General features: G+C 38.0%; 1 protein-coding gene across 2 annotated transcripts in view; it reads right to left on the reverse strand.

The window, feature by feature from the left end:
• The window catches only part of DIAPH3 (diaphanous related formin 3), a 484,281-nt gene that overhangs the window by 276,130 nt on the left and 184,539 nt on the right, over positions 1–23,612 (reverse strand). For both annotated transcript variants that reach the window (XM_019796633.2, XM_019796631.2), the window contains 2 exons: positions 22,786–23,094; positions 21,906–22,020 (listed from right to left, as the gene is read on the reverse strand). In XM_019796633.2, the coding sequence (XP_019652192.2) occupies positions 21,906–22,020; positions 22,786–23,094 (424 nt within the window). The remainder of the gene's footprint in view (positions 1–21,905; positions 22,021–22,785; positions 23,095–23,612) is intronic.

Genomic DNA, 23,612 nt, shown 5'->3' on the forward strand with positions numbered 1-23,612 from the left:
CATTTATATAAAGTGAAACATTTTAAAGGGGTCTTTTGAAAGATAAACCATCAGAAGCCCACTACAAGAGTTCACTGAAAAACTAGGGAATTTCTGAATGACTCAAAGAAATGAGACCAATCAAGGGCAAAGATGCATGGAGGTTCTAAAGCCAAAAGTAAATCTGACTAGACTAGTCAGGAAAATCTTGGAGTAAGTGGTTTTAGGTGTGGGCCTTGAGAGCTGAATAGGAGACAGGATTAGAATGCATCTCTTTCCTCGCTCTCTGAAGAGTCACTTTCTATATGTAAATATGTGAATTTATATTCATATACACAAAGAAGTAAAATACAGTTCTGAATAAGTTTTTTGAGAATGTAGCAAAAAAATCTTAGTAAAAACTAAATCCAAAGGGAAGAGCTTCAGTCTTTTCCAGTCTCATTCTGCACAAGGCAGTTGAAGAACAGAAGGGTTTATTTCAAGAATTACCACTACACATGAACTCATAGTGCATCTCTGAGATACGAGGCAAACCAATCCTCCCAGGAAAGCAGAAATCCAATGACGGAATTTGGAGAGGGTAGCTGAGACATCTGATTTCTACTGTCATCCGTGCCTTGTATGCAATGGGATTTTCGAAGTTTATTGAAATATATCTTTATTATTTGTTAATGCATAGTTAAGTCAAAAACCATATGTTTAACACTAACTTGTTTCAAATAACTTTCCTGTGCCTTAGAAAAATGGGGCTTCAGCCATCAAAAAAAAAAAAAAAAGAAAGAAATCTTGCCATTTGCAAGGACGTGAATGGAACTAAAGGGTATTATGCTAAGCGAAATAAGTCAATCAGAGAAAGATAGTCATTATATGATCTCACTCTTATGTGAAATTTAAGAAACAAAACAGAGGATCATAGGGGAAGAGAGGAAAAAATAAAACAAGATGAAATCAGAGAGACTCTTAATTATAGGAAACAGAGGGTTGCTGGACGAGAGGAGGGTGGGGTAACTGGGTGATGGGCATTGAGGAGGGCATGTGATATAATGAGAATTGGGTGTCTTAGAAAACTGATGAATCATTGACCTCTACCTCTGAAACTAACAATATATTATATGTTAATTAATTGAATTTAAATAAAATTTTAAAAAAGAAAAAAGGGGGCTATAGTCCTTTATACCTCCTTTTAGAAAGGAGAGAGGCAAAGCATCTAGAAAGAACTTGTCCTCAGCTTCAATCACTCTAGGCTCATAGCAGACCACTTCGTAATCTTGTAACATCATCCACCACCGCACCCAGGCCAGCAATGCCTTCCTCGGTCCTATGCCCTGAGCCAGCAGACACTGCCAACAGTGTGCCAAATCTTCCTCTGACATGACCATTCCTTCTGTAGGGTTAGCCTTCCTTTCCTTCCTGCTTTCATAAACCACATTCACCTTCCCACACAACTCAAACGTTTGCCTGAAGCTTTTCCATACAATCCAGACCTCAAACCCTATCTCTTGCCATTCTGCTCCTCACATAATATGCTCCAGCCACACTGAGGTTCTGAAAGATTCTTGATTACAGATTCTTTCCAAGCTACGGGACTTTGAACATGCTCTTTCACATATCTTAGAGCTTGTTCTTCAATTCCTTGCCTGACGAATTCTTAATCCCCCTTCAGGTCTCCAGTTAAATGTCGGGACCTCAGAGGCCTTCGGGGACCAGCCTCTTCCGTCTAGCACCTATCACCTCAACTTGCTCATTACTTTCACAGGACGTTCAAAAGACTGTCGTAATTTTTTTCTACCTATTTATTTTCTATCTTCTCTCTCTGAAAATACACAGCAAGAAGACAAGAATTTTATGTGTCTCGCTCAGCACTGTATCCCAGGAGCTAGGACAGTACCTTTCATAGAAGGGGAGTCTGGTATTTGTCGTTTGGCTGACTGGCTGGTTGGCTGGGCTGCATGATTTGGCGTGACTGATTCAATAACCAAAACCAGAGCCTCGGCTTGCTGATTGATGGCGGATAACAGCAATCCCAGGCACAGTATTAAGAAGTAGCTAGCCTTGAGGGAGTATGATTTGTATATCCAATTTCACTTGCTGACAGGAAAAAAAAAGCCACAGGAGCACTAAGTCTTAAGCACTTAATACAATAGGGATTACGGAGCTCCGAGGAGAAAAAGTCCGTAAGCACAAAGCTACTGGTCTAGGAGATAAGAAGGCCCTCTTCTGCAGAGGAATATCAATCTACGGCATAGATGTGGGAACCAGTGCCAAGAGGGACAGGGGGGTATTCCTGTCCTGTTTCCTTCAGAATTAACGCATCAGTATTTCCTATAATAATTATGATTCATTTTTATCAGGAAAAACCCTATAAATTAAATTTCACAAAGCAAGCTTCACATATTAAACATACACTTACATAAAAAACAGAGAACGCTCTAGCATATTATTAAAATCTCCTAAATAGGCCTGAGTTACAGGTTGCTGTCTCCACAGGACACACAGAGAAAACATCCGAGTGATACATCATCCAAACATGACCAACGATGGTTCTACTGGCAAAGATTTTAACCCTGTGTTCAGCCATCACGCTTTTCATCTATTAAATTATAAAATGATTAATAACTTTATAATTCTATGCTTACCTAACCAACATTCCCACTTTTTCTACTTCCATTTCAAGATTCAAAGCACTGTGATCCTGTGTTGTCCTTTCAGCTAAAATTGATTAAAAACAAACATTTGTGTAGCATTTTACACCTTATAAAGCACAACTTCCAGTTGGAACACCAAGTTCTGGATTATTAATAATGGATACAATGATGGGGGGGGGAAGCCTCATCGAGACTACTTAATACTGTTCCTTGCATCATCATTTCTTAAACAAACAAACAAAGAAACAGCTTATTTGAAGTTCAGGTTCAATACATTGCATGGGAAATGCAATGTTCGCAAAAATCAACTCCAAAAATTTCTAAAGAATATATATGCAGCTAATTTTAATTAGCATACAAATAACAAATGCTGAAAAAGTACTTGGGTCATCATTTAAAAATACATGCAAACAGACACAAAGAGAAAGAACAATACTACTGATGAGTACTGGACCATGCTTATCAGCTTGAGAGCTATTGTATATAATATTTGGTCACACTTAAAATTGAAAAGTTATTATTCTGAAAACCTAAGTATATAATGGACATGTTAGTGTTTCTTTTTAAACTACACCACCATCACCAGGCACAACTTTAAAATAATGTGTAATACAAAATGAAAGAATTTGAAAATCTGGTACAACAGAAAGAAAAGGAAAATTGTAAAATAAAACTGATGATGAAGTGTAAGAGCTGCACCAGGGGTCAACAGCACTGTGTCTATTATTCAGCGGAAACACAGAATTTGCCTTTAGATACCATTTTAATGTTAAATCAAGAACTGTCAATCAGCACCATTTGTTTGTAATCCCTCATCAGAACCCATTGCCTCTGTCTGAACATTCACAGGGACGAATGCAGAGAGCATATCTGCAAGCACTTAACCTTCATCAACCAACATTCATCCATGCTCCTTAACATTTTTTTTTATCCCACTTTCGAGCATGACACAGCTCATACCGGAATAATAACTCGCTGATAATTGTTCAAGACAACAGCTGGACAGGCAGAGTGCAGAGGTGAACACTCTCATAGATTATGGGGTACAGTAATGCATTACAATTAGTATAAAGAGTCATATGCTCATGTTCGATAGTTTTCAAAAAAAAAAAAGTTAAGAAAATGTCATTAGCAAAAACAGCAATCCCCTCTAACTTTAACTCTGCATGGCTCACTGCCTGATTCTCTAAACGCTTCACTGCTTTGATATAAACCAATGACAACCACTAACCCCAGTTACTGTACCATTTCATGAATGGAAGCAGTCATTTTGATGTAGTATAGTCAGACATGATCTAAACTTACAATCTAAAGACCATAATGAGGGAAGGGAACATTTTACACCTTTCTAACAGTTGTTTTGCATTAAATCTCAGAAGATTATTATTATACAAAAAAGTGGCATTGAATACTAGGTCTTAAAGATGAATTCAAATTAATATCACTGAAGAAACCTTAAGTATCAATAAAAAAGGAATCCTAAGCTATGGAAGGAACTTAGAGAATATACAGTCCAGATGCCTAATTCATAACAGTTACTCTTCTTCTTTGCCATCAAGCTATACAAATGAAATTAGTATGATGGTTGGAAAAGGTAATCAAGAGGACATTATCACCAGTTGATCCTTGAGCTTGACCCAGGCAAATGGAGATTCCTTACCTGCTGCCTTTGGAATGTATGCTCTGACTACTGTTCCCACAGTGGGAGCTGTTCCCAAGAACATAGCCTTGAGAGAGTAGGGTTTTGCTGAAACCATCTAGATGTATACATGACTGAACGCAGTTAAAGCCTCTATATAAACTTTTAAGATTTGATGGGGGGCGCCTGGGTAGCGCAGTCGTTAAGCGTCTGCCTTCGGCTCAGGGCTTGATCCCGGCATTCCGGGATTGAGTCCCACATCCGGCTCCTCGGCTGAGAGCCTGCTTCTTCCTCTCCCTCTCCCCGGCTGTGTTCCCTCTCTTGCTGGCTGTCTCTCTGTCACATAAATAAATAAAATCTTTAAAAAAAAAAAAAAGATTTGATGGGTAGGTGCAGACATCTACTCATCTTGCAGCTGCCTAAAACATGTCTAGTAAGTTAAGTTCCCTTCCTTTTTAAACCTGCCACCTACCAATCTGGAATGGTCTGCCTCCTTCTATGGTCCCTCCTTGCCCTCTGTGAACAAGGGGCCAGTTTGTGAACCAATAATAAGAGTTGCCATTTATGAAGTAATGTGAATCAGGTATCACGCTAGGCATTCAGTAGACAGGGTCTCTTAATAATCTTGTGAGTAGCTATTAAACTCTTTTCAAATGAGAAAATTAATCTGAAAAAGACTGCAAATTCATCCGAATTAAAAAAAAAAAGAGAGAGAGAGACAGGATTCCAACCAGGCATTCTGATTCCAAAAATGAAGCTTTTCATTATTAATTTTTTTATATCAGAATCTTGCTTCTATTTCCATATTATACTCCAGCATTCTGGCTATCTAACTATTTGACTCTCTAGAATTAGGGCAATTCCTGAAAGGTCTTTATTCTAAGATACAGCACTTAAAATTCCACATTTTCCCCCACTATTTTCATGTCCAAGAAGACTCTCTTAAAATTCATATAATCTCCAGTCTTTGTACTTTAATTAGTTACCCTTTGACATCCCTCTACCTTTTATTTCTGTCACCACCCAACTTAGAACTTCCAACCAAACTCCTTCAGGTAGTTGCTACTATATCATTTCTCCATCTTACTTCTGTGACATTTAGTCACAAATGTCTATGAGGTGAATTGCCAAACCTAAGTAAATACAACAGTCCATTTCTCCAGTCCTACTTCCAGTTAGTGGTCATTGTCAAAGGAAATCACATAATCCACACTGGGATCCACTATAATTTAATACTATAATCTGAAAAAAAAAACTCAATAATATCACCCAGTGCTCAATAAACTACAGCCCCATGAGCCAAGTCTGGGCTGCTTTTTGTAAATAACATATTACTAGAACACAGCTATGACCATTAGTTTACATAGAGTATGTGGCTGTTTTTGCACTGTACTGGCGCAACTGAGTAGCTATAACAAAGATCCCGTGGCCCAGAGGACTAAAATATTCCCTATGTGGACTTAAACAAAAAAGCTTTGCCAACCTATGATATAACCTATAATGAGGATCCATAACAGTATCTCAAGTCAACTGGGTAAAAATAAAAGCTATTTATCTTCAGCCTAAAATCTACAGACACCAACTTAATTCACACTATTAACCCTAAATCAGCCTATATGCCACAATGCTTTCCAAAATCCACCAGCTAATGAGGGTCTAAACCTGGTTGATTATACTTCCACAACTGTCTCTCATATCTATTGTACTCCCATGGAAGGAACCTAGATTCAGGACTTCAACACCAATTTTCTGGGTAATTAGAGTGGTTCTCTTTACGGTACCCCAGCCTGCAGATTTTACCTACTACAACACAGAGCTGTCCAATACAGAGTTGTCAAACCAAAGCAGAGATTGAATCACATTGTATCTCTATTCAATACATTTCAATGTTTGTAACAAAATTTAATATATTTAATATTTTAAATTATTAATGTTTATGTTATAGAGCTAAATTTAAATGCTTGGATTTTCCATTCAAAGACCTCCATAATATGGACACAACTGTATCCTCGTTCATCTTCCAGTGACATTGCTCCATCTTTGTCCCTCAATCCCCGCAGAAACTGAAGTACACACCATTACTACTCCTTAGCTCCCAAGCTGACAAATTTCCCCAAATACACCCAGCACACATACCCATCCCTTTACTCACACTTTTTTTCCTTCTCCCTGTGTGTTCATTCACTAACCCATCCAACAAACTTATGAAGCAACAGTGAGCATCAGATACTGACCTCCATGAAAGGAATATAGTGGGCAGAAGGCAGACCTAGCTCTACCCATGGAAAGACTACAGTCCAGTCCATTAGGAAAAGAGAACATTAAGTAAACACACAAATAAGAATTTTATGAGAATCATAAACCAGTGCTATGAATGAAAAGTAACTACATGGGATTGAATTGCAAAGGGATCTATCCTAATCTGGAAAGTCTGAGAAGGTATTTCTCAAAGGAAAAGACACTAGAGCAAAGAAGAAAGTTTGCATGGGGTCAGTGAGATGAAGCTACCTCCCCTTGTGAGAACTTTTCTAATTAATCCAGTTTCAATCAATAGAGTTTTAAATATGTATAGTAGTTGTGATATAATGACTAGATATAATACCATATGGTCAGTCAAGATATTATAAGAACTGTTTAATAGCATAGAATGCATATGTGCAAATAACACGAAAATATATCACATATACACATTTTGAAAAGATAAAAGGGAATACAGGAAAACCCTACATTGATTTCAGGTAGGGCAGTAGTAGAGTTTAGGGTGGTACTTTTTTCTTTCATCCATTTCTAAACTTTCTGTAACATAATTATTTTATAATGAATAAATTATAGCACTTTAGTTAACTATCTTCACAAAATTTTAAACAGATTATTTCATGTACACTTCACTCATATATAATATTTTATAGTTATAATATAGAATAACCCATAACACATGTATCTTTCATGTCGACTTGCAAGCTTCCCAGTCATAAAACCTTTGAATCCTACCACTGTTCAAATTTGCAATATTATTATTTGTATCCCAAGAAACTTGTATTAGCCTCTGTAAGAAGAGTTAATACACTTGAGTTCCTTATGCCCAATCAAATCTTTATATAAGAATAGCTTCAGTAAATTTTGAATTTTTTAAAAGCTTAAAGTCAACACCAAAGAAAGAAAGAAGAAAGAAAGAAAGAAAGAAAGAAAGAAAGAAAGAAAGAAAGAAAGAAAGAAAGAAGAAAAGAATAAGCGTTTGCAAGGATGTGGAGAAATTAGAACCCTTATGCATTGCTGGAGGGAATGTAAAAAGACTCAGCCACTGTACAAAACAGTTTGGCAGCTCCTCAAAAAGCTAAATACACAATTTCCACATGATACAGCAATTCCACTCCTAAATCTGTTACCCAAAGAATGGAAAACAGGTATTTAAATAAATACATGTTCACACATGTTCATAGCAACACTATTCACAATAGCCCAGGAAGGGGGGGGGCAGTTTCAATATGCAAAGAACGAATAAAAACTTCATATACACACAGGATGGTATATACAGGCAAGAGTATATACATAAAAGGAATGTAGTACCGATACCCGCTACAACGTGTATGATCCTAAAAACTATCATCTAAATGCAAGAAGCCAGACACAAAAAGGTCACATATTGTGGGTCTCCCATTTACATGAAACAGCCAGTATAAATTCACACAGACAGAAAACAGATTGGTGGTTGCCGGGGCTGGAGAGAAAGAACGAAGGGGGAGAAACTGCTTAATGGGTACAGGGTTTCACTTTGGACTGATGGAAATGTTTTAAAACTAGACAAGTGGTGGTTGCACTCCGTTGTGAATGTCCTAAATGCCAAGGAATTATTCACTTAAAAATGGTTTTTATGTGATATGAATTTCATCTCACACCAAAAAAAAAAAAAAAAATCAATACCTAACAAAGGTGCAATTTTCAGGGGGGAGAAAAAACTATAAATGTGTTACAATCTGTTTTTTAACACTTATTCATGGTTTGCACACATGAAATCAAGGTCCATCCAACAATAAGACAGAATTTACCTCAACTCTTTCCTCCTTCTTATATAGATTCCTGCTGCTAAACCACGCAAGAAAGGTCAGTCATTTCAGCGTCTAGATCCTGAACCTATCCCACTCTCAATCACTTTCGTTGTTCTGATTTTTTTTTAACCGAATTTACAGAAGAGCTTGTCATTCAGTCAGAGCTAAAGTCATCAGTGGCAGAGTTAATTGGAGTCTTGACCACTTAAATACTTCTACTCTCCATCCAAAATTCCTATTTGTTTAAAATGAAAAAAAAAAAAAGAGCTTGTTGGAGGAGGATGAAATTATCGTATTTCTCTTTTAAAGGAACGAGAAACCATTCATTCATTCGGCAAACATTCATCCACTCCCCACAAATGTGTCGGGCATTCTGTTAGATGATAGCAATACAGCAGTAAAGGAAAACAAAGACCCCTCCCCTAAAGGAGTTTAAATTCCAATGAGGGCAAAGAAAGAACAAGACAAACATATGCTTAGTAAATAAGAATATGTTAGAAGTTGATAAATGATTTTTACAAAGAAAACAACAAACAGGGTAGAAAGAACTGGCACGGAGACAGAGGGGCGGAGCGCATGGAAAACCGTGGCAGTGCTCAGTAGGAAAGCAAGTGCAAGAGCCTCACTGCGAAGGTGACATTGGAGTCAAGACTCAAGATGGTAACAGACTTCGTTTTTCCTCTTCCATGTCCAAGGAAGGGAACTTCTGGGGGCGTATCAGGGGGCTCTCCAGTGTGGCTGAAGAAAAAGAACAAAGGAGAAGGTAGTACGAGATGAAGTGAGCGAGCAGAGCAGCAGGAGAAGGAAGGGTTTCCAGAGGCTTTGGCACGCTCCCAGGAAAAGAGAAAGGGTTCAACCATGTGAAAGCAAAAGCCTGCATGCCAAGCGACAGCCAGAGGCAGAACCCAGGCAAGTTCTCCAGTGCCCACCCTGGCGGAAGGCATCCCGCCAATAAGGCGGCCGCAGCAGCAGCTCCCGCAGGGAACTTTCCTAGGAGATGAAGAATGGGTAGAGACCGCAAATTAAAAGATTCAGGCTAAATGATGAAGACACAGGGAGAGGCAATGAGATGCACAACCAAACTTGGTGAAAAAATAGACCAAAGTTACTGAAGTCTAGTGTATAAAGCAGAAAAAAATAACAGGAAGAATACAGCTAGAAATACAAGTTGGACCAGACCCCAAAAAGCTACCAATAACAGAAGTTTTTTTTTTTCTTTTTAATCCTTTAGAATGCGTGCACACATGGGATATGATAAATGTGCTATATGTAGGGGTGGAAAATCGAAGACAGCTGGCATTACTGTCTTAGGAAGAAGAAGAAGAATAGGAGAAAACAACACAAAAGGTATTTAAGGGGAAAAAAGGAAGTACATAGATAACGGATGAAATGGTTATTAGAGCTTCCAAAGGTTAAAGGAACAAGAGAAGAGGTCACTGTGCCACACAGGTAGTCAGGGGAGCTGACATCAAGGTCATTTCCATACCAGTGCATGTGGACTTTGACACACTCTCCCTCTTCCCGTTTCGGTCTAACCAGGGGATAGGGGCAAGAACACAAGGTATGACGTCAGGAAGAAGTGAATTCTTGACTTCCAGTGACCTAGAGCGCCAGATGTTTAACTTCTTTGAGCCTCAGCCTCTGCACGTGAACAGGAGATGAAGGCCTAAATCTCACCACGCAAGGACTGGTCACAGTTACTGGGGCCGAGAAGGCACTCCTTTCCCCTGTACTGTTTAAGTCAGCTCCTTTTTCTCATTGCTTTTTGCTTCCAACAGCTGTTCTGGACTTCTTACAACCCTAATATCATCAAGAATAATGAGAAATTTTGATTTATTGAGGTTGTAAGTTATGCTTATTCATCAAGAACATATTCACAAAAATAGCTTTTTTGATAAAGCACACCTCAGAGATACAAAAATGGGCATGGAATGATCCCGTCAGTTGCCTTCTCTGTACTCAACAATCTTGCAGAGGAAAACAGACAGTAAAAAATGAAGCCACAATCCAGTGGTGATCAATTTTGGATTATCTGCTTCATGGAAGGATATTCCTTCATAAACATGAAAGTTTACGAAACACACACACATCTAGGAAATTCTATGACAACAGTATTGCTACCACACTGTAGCTGACATGACTGTTGCTTTCCTGGCTATCAGTACTGAAAACACGGCTCAATCTACCACAGCGGGTAATGGAAATACAAATGACTGGTCAGTGGAAAAAGCTCCTATTCACTTTTCTATAGATAGGCAAGATGTGAAATGAAGCACAAAACTTGAGGAAAGTATTATTCAGAAAAAGTATAATTTTAAAACAGACACACATTAAATCTCCAAACACTAATATCCCTCATTTAAAAACAAACACAATTATTACGCTGGCCATTTTGACAGTTCTGGGTTGACTCTTACGCTACGGGAGCAGAGCGCCAAACTGTCCCACTGTGACCTGTGAAACCCTGAAAAATAATTGGTTCTCTAATTGAAAAAGAAAAGAAGATGAAAGGAGGAAGAAGAGCTCTGCTTTGGGAAGAATGAGGCTAAGGCAGTGTCATGATGGAAGAGTAGACCGGCAAATGAGTAAGAGCCAACAATTAAATTAAAATAAATTGCTTATTTTGTGTGAAATGTGATTGCATTAGATGTTTCTGATAAATGGGATTTCCTCAGTGATGAATTTTTTCCAATTAAAATAAACTTTTTATATATTGTATTTGAAATTGCCCAGTAAAATATGCAATTATAACAATATATATTTCCCAGGTTGTAACGAAATTATATGTTCATATCCATTTACAGATGCTTATGAGGTCTGAATAATATCTGGACCAGGAAAACGTCCCCCTTCCTAGGGTCTCTATCACAAAGCAAGTATTATTCAGATAAAAATATGTTGTGAAACATCATAGAACAAGAGTAACAATCTGGATTTTAAAATATTTAACTAAACTTCAAAGTGAGAAAATTGTTTTTCAACAGTGTAGAAAGTTAATAATGTAATCATAAGTTATCTCCCAAAAGTTAATAATGTATAAAACAGTGCACATTTTTCTAAATTAGAACTAGTCTTTCTTTCTTCAAATACATTGTAACAAATAAGAGTAAAGAACCAATTTGTTTTTATTTTTTTTTAAAGATTTTTATTTATTCATTTGAGAGAGAGAAAGAGTGAGCGAGAGCATGGGGGAGGGAAGAAGGGGAGGTCAGAGGGAGAGGGAGAAGCTGACTCCCTGCTGAGCAGGGAGCTGGAAGCAGGGACTCAATCCCAGGACCCTAAGATCATGACCTGAGCGGAAGGCAGCCAGTTAACCGACTGAGCCACCCAGGCACCCCACCAATTTGTTTTTAAATACCAATGGTTCTTTAGGTTTCTGGAGGGTGTTTCTGGGTTGGGGGGAAAAAAAAAAAAAAATATATATATATATATATATATATATATATATATATACACATACACACAGAATTTAATAATTTCTCAGAAAAAAAATAAACTTTATAGTATGCATTACAAACTAGGAAATACATAGACTGTGATACCTGTTGCCCATTAATTAAATACAGTAATATGTGACTGAAGAAAGGAAAAAAAAATCTTTCTTGGCACTTAGAAAGACATATATAAGGAACTCCAGAAAGGCAGTTAGCTGTGGTAACAAAAACATGTTAATGAGATTAGTAAAGATCTGAAGGTCAATAACACTTAGTGAACAGAACAAATAATTTATAAAGTTAAAATGCCCCAGGACCCTGAGACGGCATTCCTGTAAAAGGAACGGAAAGCTGAAGGAGACACACGTAATTTTAATGAGTGGAATTAACAGGGCCAAGTACCTTGTGAAATGTTGCAATTTTATGACAACCACTCATCCTAGCACCCCGTCCTCGTCCTCCTCTGTGGAAGATGACCCTATTCTAATCCCTAGAACCATAAATACGTTACCTTACGTGGAAAAAGGAACTTTGCAGATGTGATTAAGGTTAGAGACCCAAAGACCGGGACATTAGCAGGGATTAGCCAGGTGCACACAATTGAATCCCATGGTTCTTCAAAAAGACTCTGAGTAGGATATAATTAAGGAAGCCACGTACATGGGCAGCTCCAGAAGCTAGACAAGGCACGGAAGGGACAGAGTGTCCTCTAGAGCCCCCAGAATGTAGCCCTGTTGACACCTTGATTTTAGCCCCGTGAGACCATGATGCACTTCCAACAAAACTGTAAAACAGTAAATTTGCATTAATTGTCAAATTCACAGTAATTTGTTATAGCAGCAACAGAAAATTAATACAAAGCCCCATTTGTGAGCATAATAATTCCCCTCTACCCTATGCTGGAAATGGACAGAAAGCTAAGAAAGTGGAGAAGCTAATCCTGAGTCCCAACATACTGGGATGCTGAAGGTACCAAATCTGAAGACAACCAACCACCAGACTTCTTGTCTAAATCACTTTTAGCTGGGTACTGTTTCCTGCAGGCAAAGCTCCTCACAGATTCACCAGAAAACACTGATTTATATACACTAATACAGCATGTAAATTTCCAAGGTTGCCCTCCAATCTTAGATTTGGAGGCTATAAGACATTCCAAAATAAATACCTCTCACTTCAGGAGTTTCACCCCCCTTACCGATTATTTGACATGCAATGAGAAAAGTAGAAATACCAATATTCATTATCAATTAAGTTATAAAGACAGCTCTATGTATTTACTTTATAAGTCACCACTTTAGGAAACAAGAATTGGGCAGAACCACTCGAAGTTCTTAATATGTCAAACAGTGGAACTTCAACAATTGTATATGGTTCACCTAAATCATTTCTTTAGCTTATACCATAAAGTGGGAAGAGGGAAAAAAAATTTATTCCTGAAAAAATTATCACTCCTCTGAACCTTCTGCTAGCACTCTATGAAAATAACAAAATTAACAGTTACCACCCTTCCTGCAAACCCTGGGGAGAATTTAGGCCATAAGCTCTACTTGGCTCTTGTATTTGCCTATCAACTACACGTCCCCTAGGCCTTAATGCATCCCAGTTCTGTAATTACATTAAGCCATACATAGTATCCTCACTAATCTTTGAAACTGTAAATAACTGTCAAGAATAATCATGAATAATTAACAAGAACCAGTCAGATTTTATAAAGTACAGACTGAGCTTTTCAAGTTCACGCTCAAATCATTAGCTCAAAGCTCGAAACCCAAATCACACCAAGTTAAAAGATTCTCAGTTTTTAAATTTCATAAAATCACAAAAATTATTGGCTCAGCTCCATTAATGATCTATAAACTAAAAGAAAAATCATGTAAAAACTCAGAAAAAAATTAAGAAAAAAAACCCAAAAAACGGTCTTTATGCCTGATTCAACAAATCCCTCCTTCTCCCTGAACTTAATAAAGCATTTGACAGTGAAGACATACACAAAAATGAAAGAAACAGGATGTACAGAATCTGTTGTTTTCTAAAACTGATGGTACGAATCAGTGTTACAGAAATAAATCTTCTGAAGTGGCCACTAACATAGGTCAATCAACTCAGCAGTCCTATGGTTTGAAAGGCTTCATTTGGAAGTGGGGCTAAAGCTGGCCAGGTCACGAGGAAGATTCGGAAGAGGTACACAAAATTTTACAACTGGAAATGAGCCCGCATTCTCAAAATTTAATTTCGGCTAATAATTCCTGATCAACTACAATGACCTGGGCATTGCAAAAGATGCTTTAAGTTCCTCATGCTATAATCCTCACATCACCTTGTGAGATGGATATCATGTCCCCCATTTTATAAAGAACTACAGCTGCCAAAGCCAGGGTCACACATGGGTGTGGGGGGGGGAGGCTCCACAGTCCCTCTCTCCACCTGTACATGCCACAGCATGGTGTTAGTATTTACAGCTCAAATACTTACAGAAGTGAATAGAGGGACCAAATGATGAAAGACGGTCTTAATAAAAAATGGCAAGTTTTTAAAGCCTTTAATATAAATTGTGGGATGAGGGTGAACTGCTGTGGGGCAGCGGTAAGGTGGCGGGAGATGAGAGGGAAATTATTTTAAATCAAAGAAGAGCACTTTAAATAAAACATAATAGGATTTCTTTTAATCAGAGAACCAGCGCGGCACAGCAGAGGGGCAATGGCTTTAGACTCAGATCTGTATTCCATTCAGAGTGGCAGCTCCTTTTAGCTCAACTTCGCTTGAAGAGTGTAACTTTTTCTTACATATAAAATCTATGCAATATTTGCCTTGGTTCTTCCGCAGGATTGTTTTGGGGAAAAAATAAGATATAGGAAGTACACACAACTGCTAAGAAAACAAAAGATATTATCAATACTGTTGTATTATTATCTAATTAAGGAGTTTTGTATTTTTGCCAGATTTGATATGTGTTATTATTAAGAAATACATTAGTCTATTAAAGCGGACCCCAAAACGGACAGCCTGATGTTAAAGTCACCATAAAAAGGTATTCCTAGTTGGATAAATTACAAATAATGTACTGGTCCCTTGAATTAAGGAACTGGACCGCTTCTCAGAATAATTGTTAAATGCAGAAAATAAAATACATAGATCTCCCTTTAGGAAGGAGCGCACTTGGCTGGCAAGGTCCACACTGTTACCACCCTCAGGAGGCTCCTTGGCTTCTGAGTCCAGACCACGTGATTCCTGGGCACCCTGAGCCAATGGCCGAACATGGCAGGAGCACTAGCCCGGGCTACCAGGGCCCATCCCGGGACTCCCCTAACAGGCACTCTGCTCCAGAGCTCCCTCCCAACTAGGGTGGCTGAGAATTTGTCATATTACATCACGGCTTAAGGTTCTTCTTACCCACTCCTGCTTTCCCCACCTTCTACCCTTCACTGGTGTTACCCACGGCATACCCCGTAAAAACCCCTCCTGTGCTCCAACCTCTCAGCATCTGCTCTTGGAAGACCCAACTGACAAAACAGGCTTCTTTGTGAACGTATTAAACAACAACATCTAGCTGCAGCTCTCACAACTACCCTAATTTTGAAGTATGTGAGGAGTTTCAATAGTATTTTAATATATCTGAAATAATTCTAACGGGATATAAATAAAAGTATATATAAATTTTACAGGTAGAAATGGCATAGGTGATGGGTTTGTTGCCTATATTTATAATTAAAGGAAAAGTAAAATTTCAATTAGAGGTTAGCAAAAGTATGATTTTTTTTTTCCTCATCCAAGTTCAAAGACCCCAAGTTAAGAACTCTTGGATTAGAGTATGTCTGATTTGGAAATAACCACTCTTTAAAGACACAAACAAATACCTAGACAAGTGAGAGCCATCATAACCAAAGGTTTCTAACCTGGTGTTTCTCCTTAGATGCCAGGAAATCCGTGAATGCTTATGTTAAATGCACAGAACGTGTTACAAATCATAAACTGTGACTAAACGATTTAACTTTGAGGGACAAAACACACCCAGCTCACCTAAATACAAATATATAATTACCTCTAAATCTAACTTAGGAATTCAAGGTTAAAAAGTCATTTTCATAAAGAGTTTTTTTTTTTCCCCATTACAAAAGAATTTACTACATTGTTTATTTAGTATCCAATTCTGACAGCACACAATGCATCAGGAAGCCTCCTACCACTATCTCCTTCGGACTCTCCTACCACGAACCCACGCTCTCGAGCTCCAGTGGTGGCATCCAGGTGCAAAACGAACACCACGTGATCCTATTTCCTCCAAGCCTGGCAAGAGTGTGTGGAGGTAGGCATGGGGGGAAAGGGAAGAATGCAGAACAGGGAGAGGAAGGGGGCAGTGAACATCCAGATTTACAAATATTATTTTAAGATTAAAATCGTGCATTCAGAAGGGTGAGTCTCCTTTGTATTTTCAGGTGAATGATACTGTACGCTAATTATGAGTGGGAGTCTTGAGTGCTAGAACATAATGCAGACAAGGGAAAAAAGAACCACCTGAAATAGGGACGTGTCCTTTGAGCAACCAGGGGCCAACAAGGATGCCCAGAGTCAATGGGGGAGAAGAAAGAAGATACAGGAAATCCTGAGGGTAAAAAAAAATGTTTGAGGACAATAAAATGTAACAACCTTACAATGTTGTTGAGAGGACAGCTACAGGTGCAAACTACAAGAATTAAAACACCAAGGTGACTTTGTAATCTAGAAGGAACACAGTTTGCCCCAATCTACTACTACTCAAGTGACTCCAATGAATCCAGGGCTCCTCAGTACCATTCCTCTCTCCAATGTTAAAAGGAAAAGAGAGAAGAGGAAAAAGCAGAGGTGGGGAGGGAGATATGCTTATGGGCACCTCCCCCCCCCATGCACACACATTTAAGCCTCCTCCCTTTCTGTTTGCAGCATCTGTACAAGTAATACGCCTAGTTACAGGAGCCTTTAAAACTCCAGTCGCAGCCTGCCAAAGATACGCTCTATAACTAAGCATGTAACTAGAGCATTCTGGGACTTGAAAGTCGCCTGTGGTTCCAGGCTAAATAAACCCACTCTCTTTAGCCTTTTTCTCTAAGTGCTATTTCTTTAAAGCTTTCAGAATACATTTCCGTTTCTTTGGCAACCCAACACAAAATACAAATAATTGGTAACAATGAGATACTTTCTAATGGTGAAGCAAGACATTCCTGACCCATCCTATCATTTCTTTAAGTCCTTAGTTCTTTTCAGATTCAGACAAGAACCAAAGGATAAATCCCTAAGGAAATATTTCATTCTTCATGGACTTCTTCCTCAATCTTTCCAAATTAGTGGTTGGCAAATGTCTCTTCAGAAAACTTTAAGATATGTTGCATTCATCTTGGCATCACCTCTTTATTAACACACATTCCGAAAACAACACTCTGTTATAAATTATATTATTCCTCTTAATGTAGGCTTGTGAGGTAGTTTAGGATGTTTTTACACACTTTTGTTCATACAGAGGAATAAATTGTGTTTCGAATACAAAGCGACATCCTGAACACAGCCAAGTCCCTGGGATAATCCATTGTTTATCACTCCCTACCCCAATACTTTGTCCACTGAACTATGATGTCAGAAATCTAAGCTTGATTTGTTTTTAAGTGCATAATCCATTAACTGTTTCCATATGCCATAACTGTTCAGTTGAGAAATTATTTATAAACCAGTTTATTGGCCCTATCTGGCAAATAGGATGCACCTGTTATAAAATGTGATTACTTCAGAAAGCTAACAATTGTAGAATCACATTTTTACAATAAATCAGTCTAAGTGAATTAGACTATTCACGTACTTTCAGAAAGCCCTTTAATCCCCATTAAGTGAACAGTTTGTGAATAATGAAAGTAATTAATATTAATTTTAGTTGATAAATCCAACACCAATAACCTGTTAGTATACTTGAATCCATTTTCCAACATTGCCTGTAAAAATTAGCCAACAGATGCTTCCAATCTGGTAAAAAATACGCAGGTCATTAGCATTATTTTGATGATACCAAATGTTCAATATATGAATACTGTGTTTAAATTTCAAAGAGATATATACACAATTTTCTTTTATAATCTTGTTAAATTTTAGCAGGAGCCCAAGAGAGTACAACATGGCAGTCCTTTCTGAATCAAAATCAACATTTGTCATTCCATTCCTCGTTCTCATGCTTCAACTTGACGGAGAACTTGACAGTTTCACGGAGACTGTGAAAGCAACACATGTATGGGCACATGTCTGCCCTTCTCTCTACAGTGTCCCCAGTGCCAAACACAAGGCCTAGGATACAATATATAGCCAATAAATATTTGCTGACTTGAACGGTGGTAGCCAAATATAGGAAAGAGAACAGGTTGGAGCAATGGATGAGAAAGAATGAGAAAAAGAAAAATATGATGAGGAAAAATGCCTACATGTTATTTTCAGAAGACTTTAAAATATGGAAAGTTAAGATAGAACTCAAAAATTTAGGACTGAGAAAGGCAAGGAAACCAAAGTGATACCTGAGAGCAAAATAAGGTATGAAAGAAAAAGTGATACAACTGCATCAGGGAAACGTTGATTTCAGAGGAAAAGGCTGAAAGAGTTTCCTGTACTCCTCAAGATAGAGCACAGGCACTTTCCTATTAAAGCAATGTTACAAACATCACAGGAGGTTAGTTTAAAAGACAACATTATTAAAATCTAACGGGGGGGAGGGGCATATAATAAAGAACAACCCGAATCAGGAGGAAACGTCCAAGCTCATACCTAGAATAGCTTGCTATGGCTACCAGAGCGTGGGCCAGGATGGTATTCTGGGGAGTTAGCATTGCTGTGCAGAAGAAAAATCTCAGCAGAGATGTGGTCCTGATTAGACAAGGTAATGGGAAGACCACTCCCTGAGTGGCCCACCACAGGGGCTCTACGGGTACTATTAGGCCACCATAAGGCCCTCCGCCTTTTCCAACTTTCAGGGTATAAGACCACTAAAACCCAGTCATCTTAACCTGAAAGTTTGTAAAACCCAAAGCAGTGTCTTCAGTGAGAAAAAATAATAATTAGTTAAAAAAAAAAAAGGAGAGAATATGTGATTAGAACAGATAGAAAGTAAATGATTGAATTCAGTTCCTTTTTTTTCTTTCTACCGGTTTCAAATGTTAAGGGAGCACAACTGATTGGCATTTACCATTGTAAATTCCTGGGATGGAACTTCTACCTTTGTAATCAGAGAAATAGCTCTGGGTTTTTTAACAAATTTATACCCCACCTCTCCCATTTCCCCTACCCACGCCTCTGGCAACCACCAATCTATTCTCCGTATCATAAGCTTAGTTTGCTTTTATTGTTTGTTGTTTTGAGTTTCTACCATAAGAGAAGTCATACGGTATTTGTCTTTCTCTGTCTGACTTATTGTCAATTAGCATAACGCCCTCAAGGTCCATCCATGTTGTCACAAAATGCCCTCGTACTTCAACAAAAGAATTCCTGCAACAAAAAACAGATAGGCTAGTTCTCTAAAAACCCTGCAGAGTCTCCAATGATGAGAATGCTGTGTCCTTCCCTGTTAAGCTGTGATGAAAATCAACCAGTAGGCAATGCCTCTACCTTCCCCTGCCAGCTAGGGAGCAGAGAGCAACTGTAGGGGCCACCTTGGACTGAATAATAAGTGACTAGGTGTAATTTTGAATTCGGCAGAAATCACAAAATTGATTCAAAGTAACCTCCGGAGTCATGGGAGACAGGCAAAAAATTAAGATATGTACCTAAAGCCTCAGGGGCCAGGCCATGAATAAAGAGACAAGGAGAAACATAGCCACACCAGCAGTCCTCGGTCTTGTCTAAGCTTTCCACATTCTCTTCTCTGGCCTTCCTTCCTCATCTTTTCTACATAATAGTTATAGGAAATCCTGCTTTTCTGAAAGCAACAATTTTGTTTTCCAATAAAATACTCAAGTACTAGTCATGCTAAAAGGCACTCTTAATGCTCCTTGAATAACGTTTTCTAGGAATTATTCTTTAAAATCCAGACAAAACGTTGTCACCTTCTCAGCTTGTTTCCTGTTGCCACTGTGAAATGTTGGCATTGCCCAGGGTGATAAACTTGGGCTCTCCCAACTTTTCTGATCACCATGGAAATATACTCCACTGTCACAGAAGAAAGAGGGTAGCATTTGAGCTGGGACCATAGAAGTCGGGGGCCTCTGCCAGCCTCTAAGTCAGATGAGAGACTCTGGGCCAAGGGGACAGCATGTCCAAAAGCAGAGAAGCACGGAAATACAGAACACTCAGAAAGAGATCATCCTTCCCTCACCTTAGTCTTTATAACCAATATTCGAGTCAGCAAATACATTGTGTTTTTTTTTCTTCAACCTTGAATCTCAAGGCTAAAGTTAGATGACTTAAGAATTTTTTAAAGGTCCAATTATTTCATTTAGGGCTAGCACTACAGCTAAATTAAAGACATGCTAACAAGTTTCCCTTTTGAGCCTCATTAATTAAGAAAGTAATCAGAGTAAAGAGAAAAAAAAAAAAGAGAGTGTAGCTGGATGGCAATATTACTTAAATAGCTTTAAGGTACCACCATTTGTACCTACTAGGAAAGCAAAGGGAAAACTAATCAATTCCAGATTATGAAATCTGAAATTCTGAAGTGTTTTACATGTAAATACACATTTTAACTGCCATATATTTTCCTTGATTGCCTGAAGAGTGCAGTAATCTTATTCAAAGAAAATCTTCATTCTCCATAATCAAAAGGTAAAATTAAGATCTGCTTACTTCACAAGTTTTCCTGGGATAAGCTTGCTGAGAAAATTCCTACTGTTTTCAAAGATCAAAATGCATCAGTTTTATTGTTTTGGTCAAGAACAATGCCCAAAAATATCTGCTGAAGGCTTTGGGTTTATCCCAAATTCTGGAAAACCACTTTAATTTACAATTACATTTTAGAGTTTCTAACTTACAATTATTTTTTAGAAAGAGATTCTAATTTACAGTTATATTTTATAAGCATTTCAAAGGAATATCTTCCAATATCCTTTCATTGCCGTGATTGTCAAGTTAAATCAGATACATAGCATAGTGCCTAACACATAGTATCTTTTTTTTTTTGAGAGCACAAACGGGGTGATGGAGTGGCAGAGACGGAAGAAGCAGGCTCCCCACTGAGCATGGAGCCCAACGACATGGGGCTCAATTCCAGGACCCCAAGATCATGACCTGAGCCAAAGGCAGACACTTAACGGACTGAGCCACCCATGTGCCCCCATGGTAGGTATTTTAAGAAGTTAATTCCTCCTCTCTACAGCAAGCCTCCCATCTCCAGCTGGAGTACAATCTCTGTTCTCCAGCTCTCTGTCCTCAAAGAGCCCAGGGTCATAAGTGGCATAGTCTATGGTGAAAAGTTTCCTTTTTGAAAATTAAAAGGTAATCACTGATCTAAGTGTCTTGTAATATAGGCCTAAAATGTAAGCATTACATAACTTAAAAATCAGCTTAATAGCTTACGTGCATAAGCTCTGAAACATATGTGGTGGAAACCCAATTTTCAGACAAGAATAATGTTTGATTTATTTAAAAACAAAACAAAAATCACACCAAACAAGTAAAAGCTACCACAAAAAAAAATTTGGAAATGAATGCTCCTACTTTTAATGAAAAGATCATATAACCTACTCATATACTCCTATTTTAAGCTCACTTTCAAAGTATTCTATAAATTTGGTATTTCTATCCCATGTGATTCATACTAATTATTGTGACAGTCACTCTAATATTAAAGGGAGGTAAAATTCTGACTAGAAGAAGGCTCACATTTTGTTTTTCTATGTCCCATTGACTAAAAGGAATTCTCATGCCAAATTTCTCTGGGAAAGCATCCTCCTTTTCAAAAGTCCAATTTAGAACATCTTCAAAAAAGATATTATACTAAAAATTGGAGAAAGTTCTGTATTACCATTTGCATTTTAAAGATTGTTCAGGAGATAATCCAAATAACAAAATTTGTATTTTAAACATTTTTCATTAGATAATTTATTTAACCATTAGTGAAATAAAAATATCATGTCTAAGACTCTTAAAATACTGCTCTCAAGAAGTTAATGTATAAAAATTGGCAGCGTTAATGTACTAAAATGAATAAGCACGATGTTCAACCTACCTTTTTGTTGGCAACAAAACGTATTCTCAAGTTTACAAAGCAAATCCACATTTTCATACTTATTTTCATTTGCTTTTATCCAGAAACAGTTTTCAGTCATTTCGTGAGGTCTGATCTGCAATCAGAGAGATGGATTCATAAATAGTTCGGTGTTTCATCTGTCCCAATGCTATCGCTATGTTCAGACCCAGGGTCCCCTAGCTGCCAGCAGATGTTTATGAAGTAATCCATGTAATATTTTTCCCCAAAGTGTGTTCAATAAAATCCAAGTTCCCCAGGAAGCTAAGGTTTTATTAAGGGAGAAAAAAAAAAAAAATGTTCCACTATCACATAGTTGAGGGTTTGGAGCAGAGTGAAATAAAATTTGTTTCTTCTTAATTATACCTCTCAGAGTCTTTAATAATGCTCGTGTGCACTGCAACAATTCAAGTTCAGGATACATTACACACCCCCACCCAAGGTTGTGTGACCATGAAACCATCTTTCTGCAGGATTCAGAATTTCTGTGTCCTGACTAAATATCAACTTCCGAAAACTAGTCTTAGTTTTCCCAATGGCTACCAACATAGAAAACTTCCGAAGAACACTAACGTTCTTCGCACTTTTGAGAAACACTTCATATAGGGTTCAATGGGATAATGCTGGATTACCAATTTAATGACTAATCAAATCCCATTTAACAATTATTAACTCTCACCAAATTTCTAAACCAGAAAGCCTTAGTCGAGAGAAAAGGGCTTTGTCTCAACACTTTTATTTAATTCAAATAATGCCTATTTACTGTGATTAGGATTTCCACTAGAAATTAAATATAAGTAAATATAAAATTAAATTTTAATATAAGTGATAGTATGTTTTCTTCCATTTAGTTCTGTTTTACCTTTAACCAATTCAATCTTCTCATGCTGGTTTCAGGTTTAAATTCTTTTTTGGGTTTTAACCCAAATGGTAGGGTTGGTGGAGGAGGCGAGTTTCGCCCGTTGAGAAATCCCAGGGGAGGCGGTGGAGGCACAGAACCACCAAAGGGCAGTGGCATTCCTGGAAGTGGAGGAGGGGGTGGAGGAGGGGGTGGAGGCGGCACGCCCCCGCAGGAGGGCAGTGGTGGGGGAGGAGCCAGTCCTGGGGGGCCAGTTCCATTTTCTTTGGACAGCGGCAAAGCGTTACTTGTACCAGCGGGCAAGGCACCAAACTAGAGGAGAAGAGGAAAAAAGAAACATGACTAAAAACATCTACAACACATGTAAAAGTACACTTTCCTCAAAAATCATTACTTTAAATCAAAGATAATTCAGTATCAGCAATTTTATATGGGTTAACCAAAAAAACAAAATTCCAACCAAGTTGGTTTTATCCCCAATTAAAGAATTTCACTTTTGTCTTCATAAAAGTGTAATTGTGTGAAATATTATTTCCTATTTTGGTAGTTATGCCATCCAAGTGGAGATGTCCGGGAAGGATATGGGTGTATGGGTCTAGAAGTTTTGAAAATCAGCAGTTTCTAGGTGAGAGTTCAAGTTATGAGAGTTGGTCAGTTCACTCAGTATGTACAGAGCATATAGCAGAAGGAAAAGTCTATGTACAGAATTCTCTGGAATACTAGCATTTAAATGAGAAGTTAAACAATAAGAAGATCAAGACAGACTTAAATAGTATTGTCAGATCATGTACTTTACCTTGAGAGAAAAAAAAATCTGAAATTCATAAGTA

The sequence above is a fragment of the Ailuropoda melanoleuca genome, chromosome 7, assembly GCF_002007445.2.
Source record: "Ailuropoda melanoleuca isolate Jingjing chromosome 7, ASM200744v2, whole genome shotgun sequence".
NCBI classification, from domain to species: domain Eukaryota; kingdom Metazoa; phylum Chordata; class Mammalia; order Carnivora; family Ursidae; genus Ailuropoda; species Ailuropoda melanoleuca.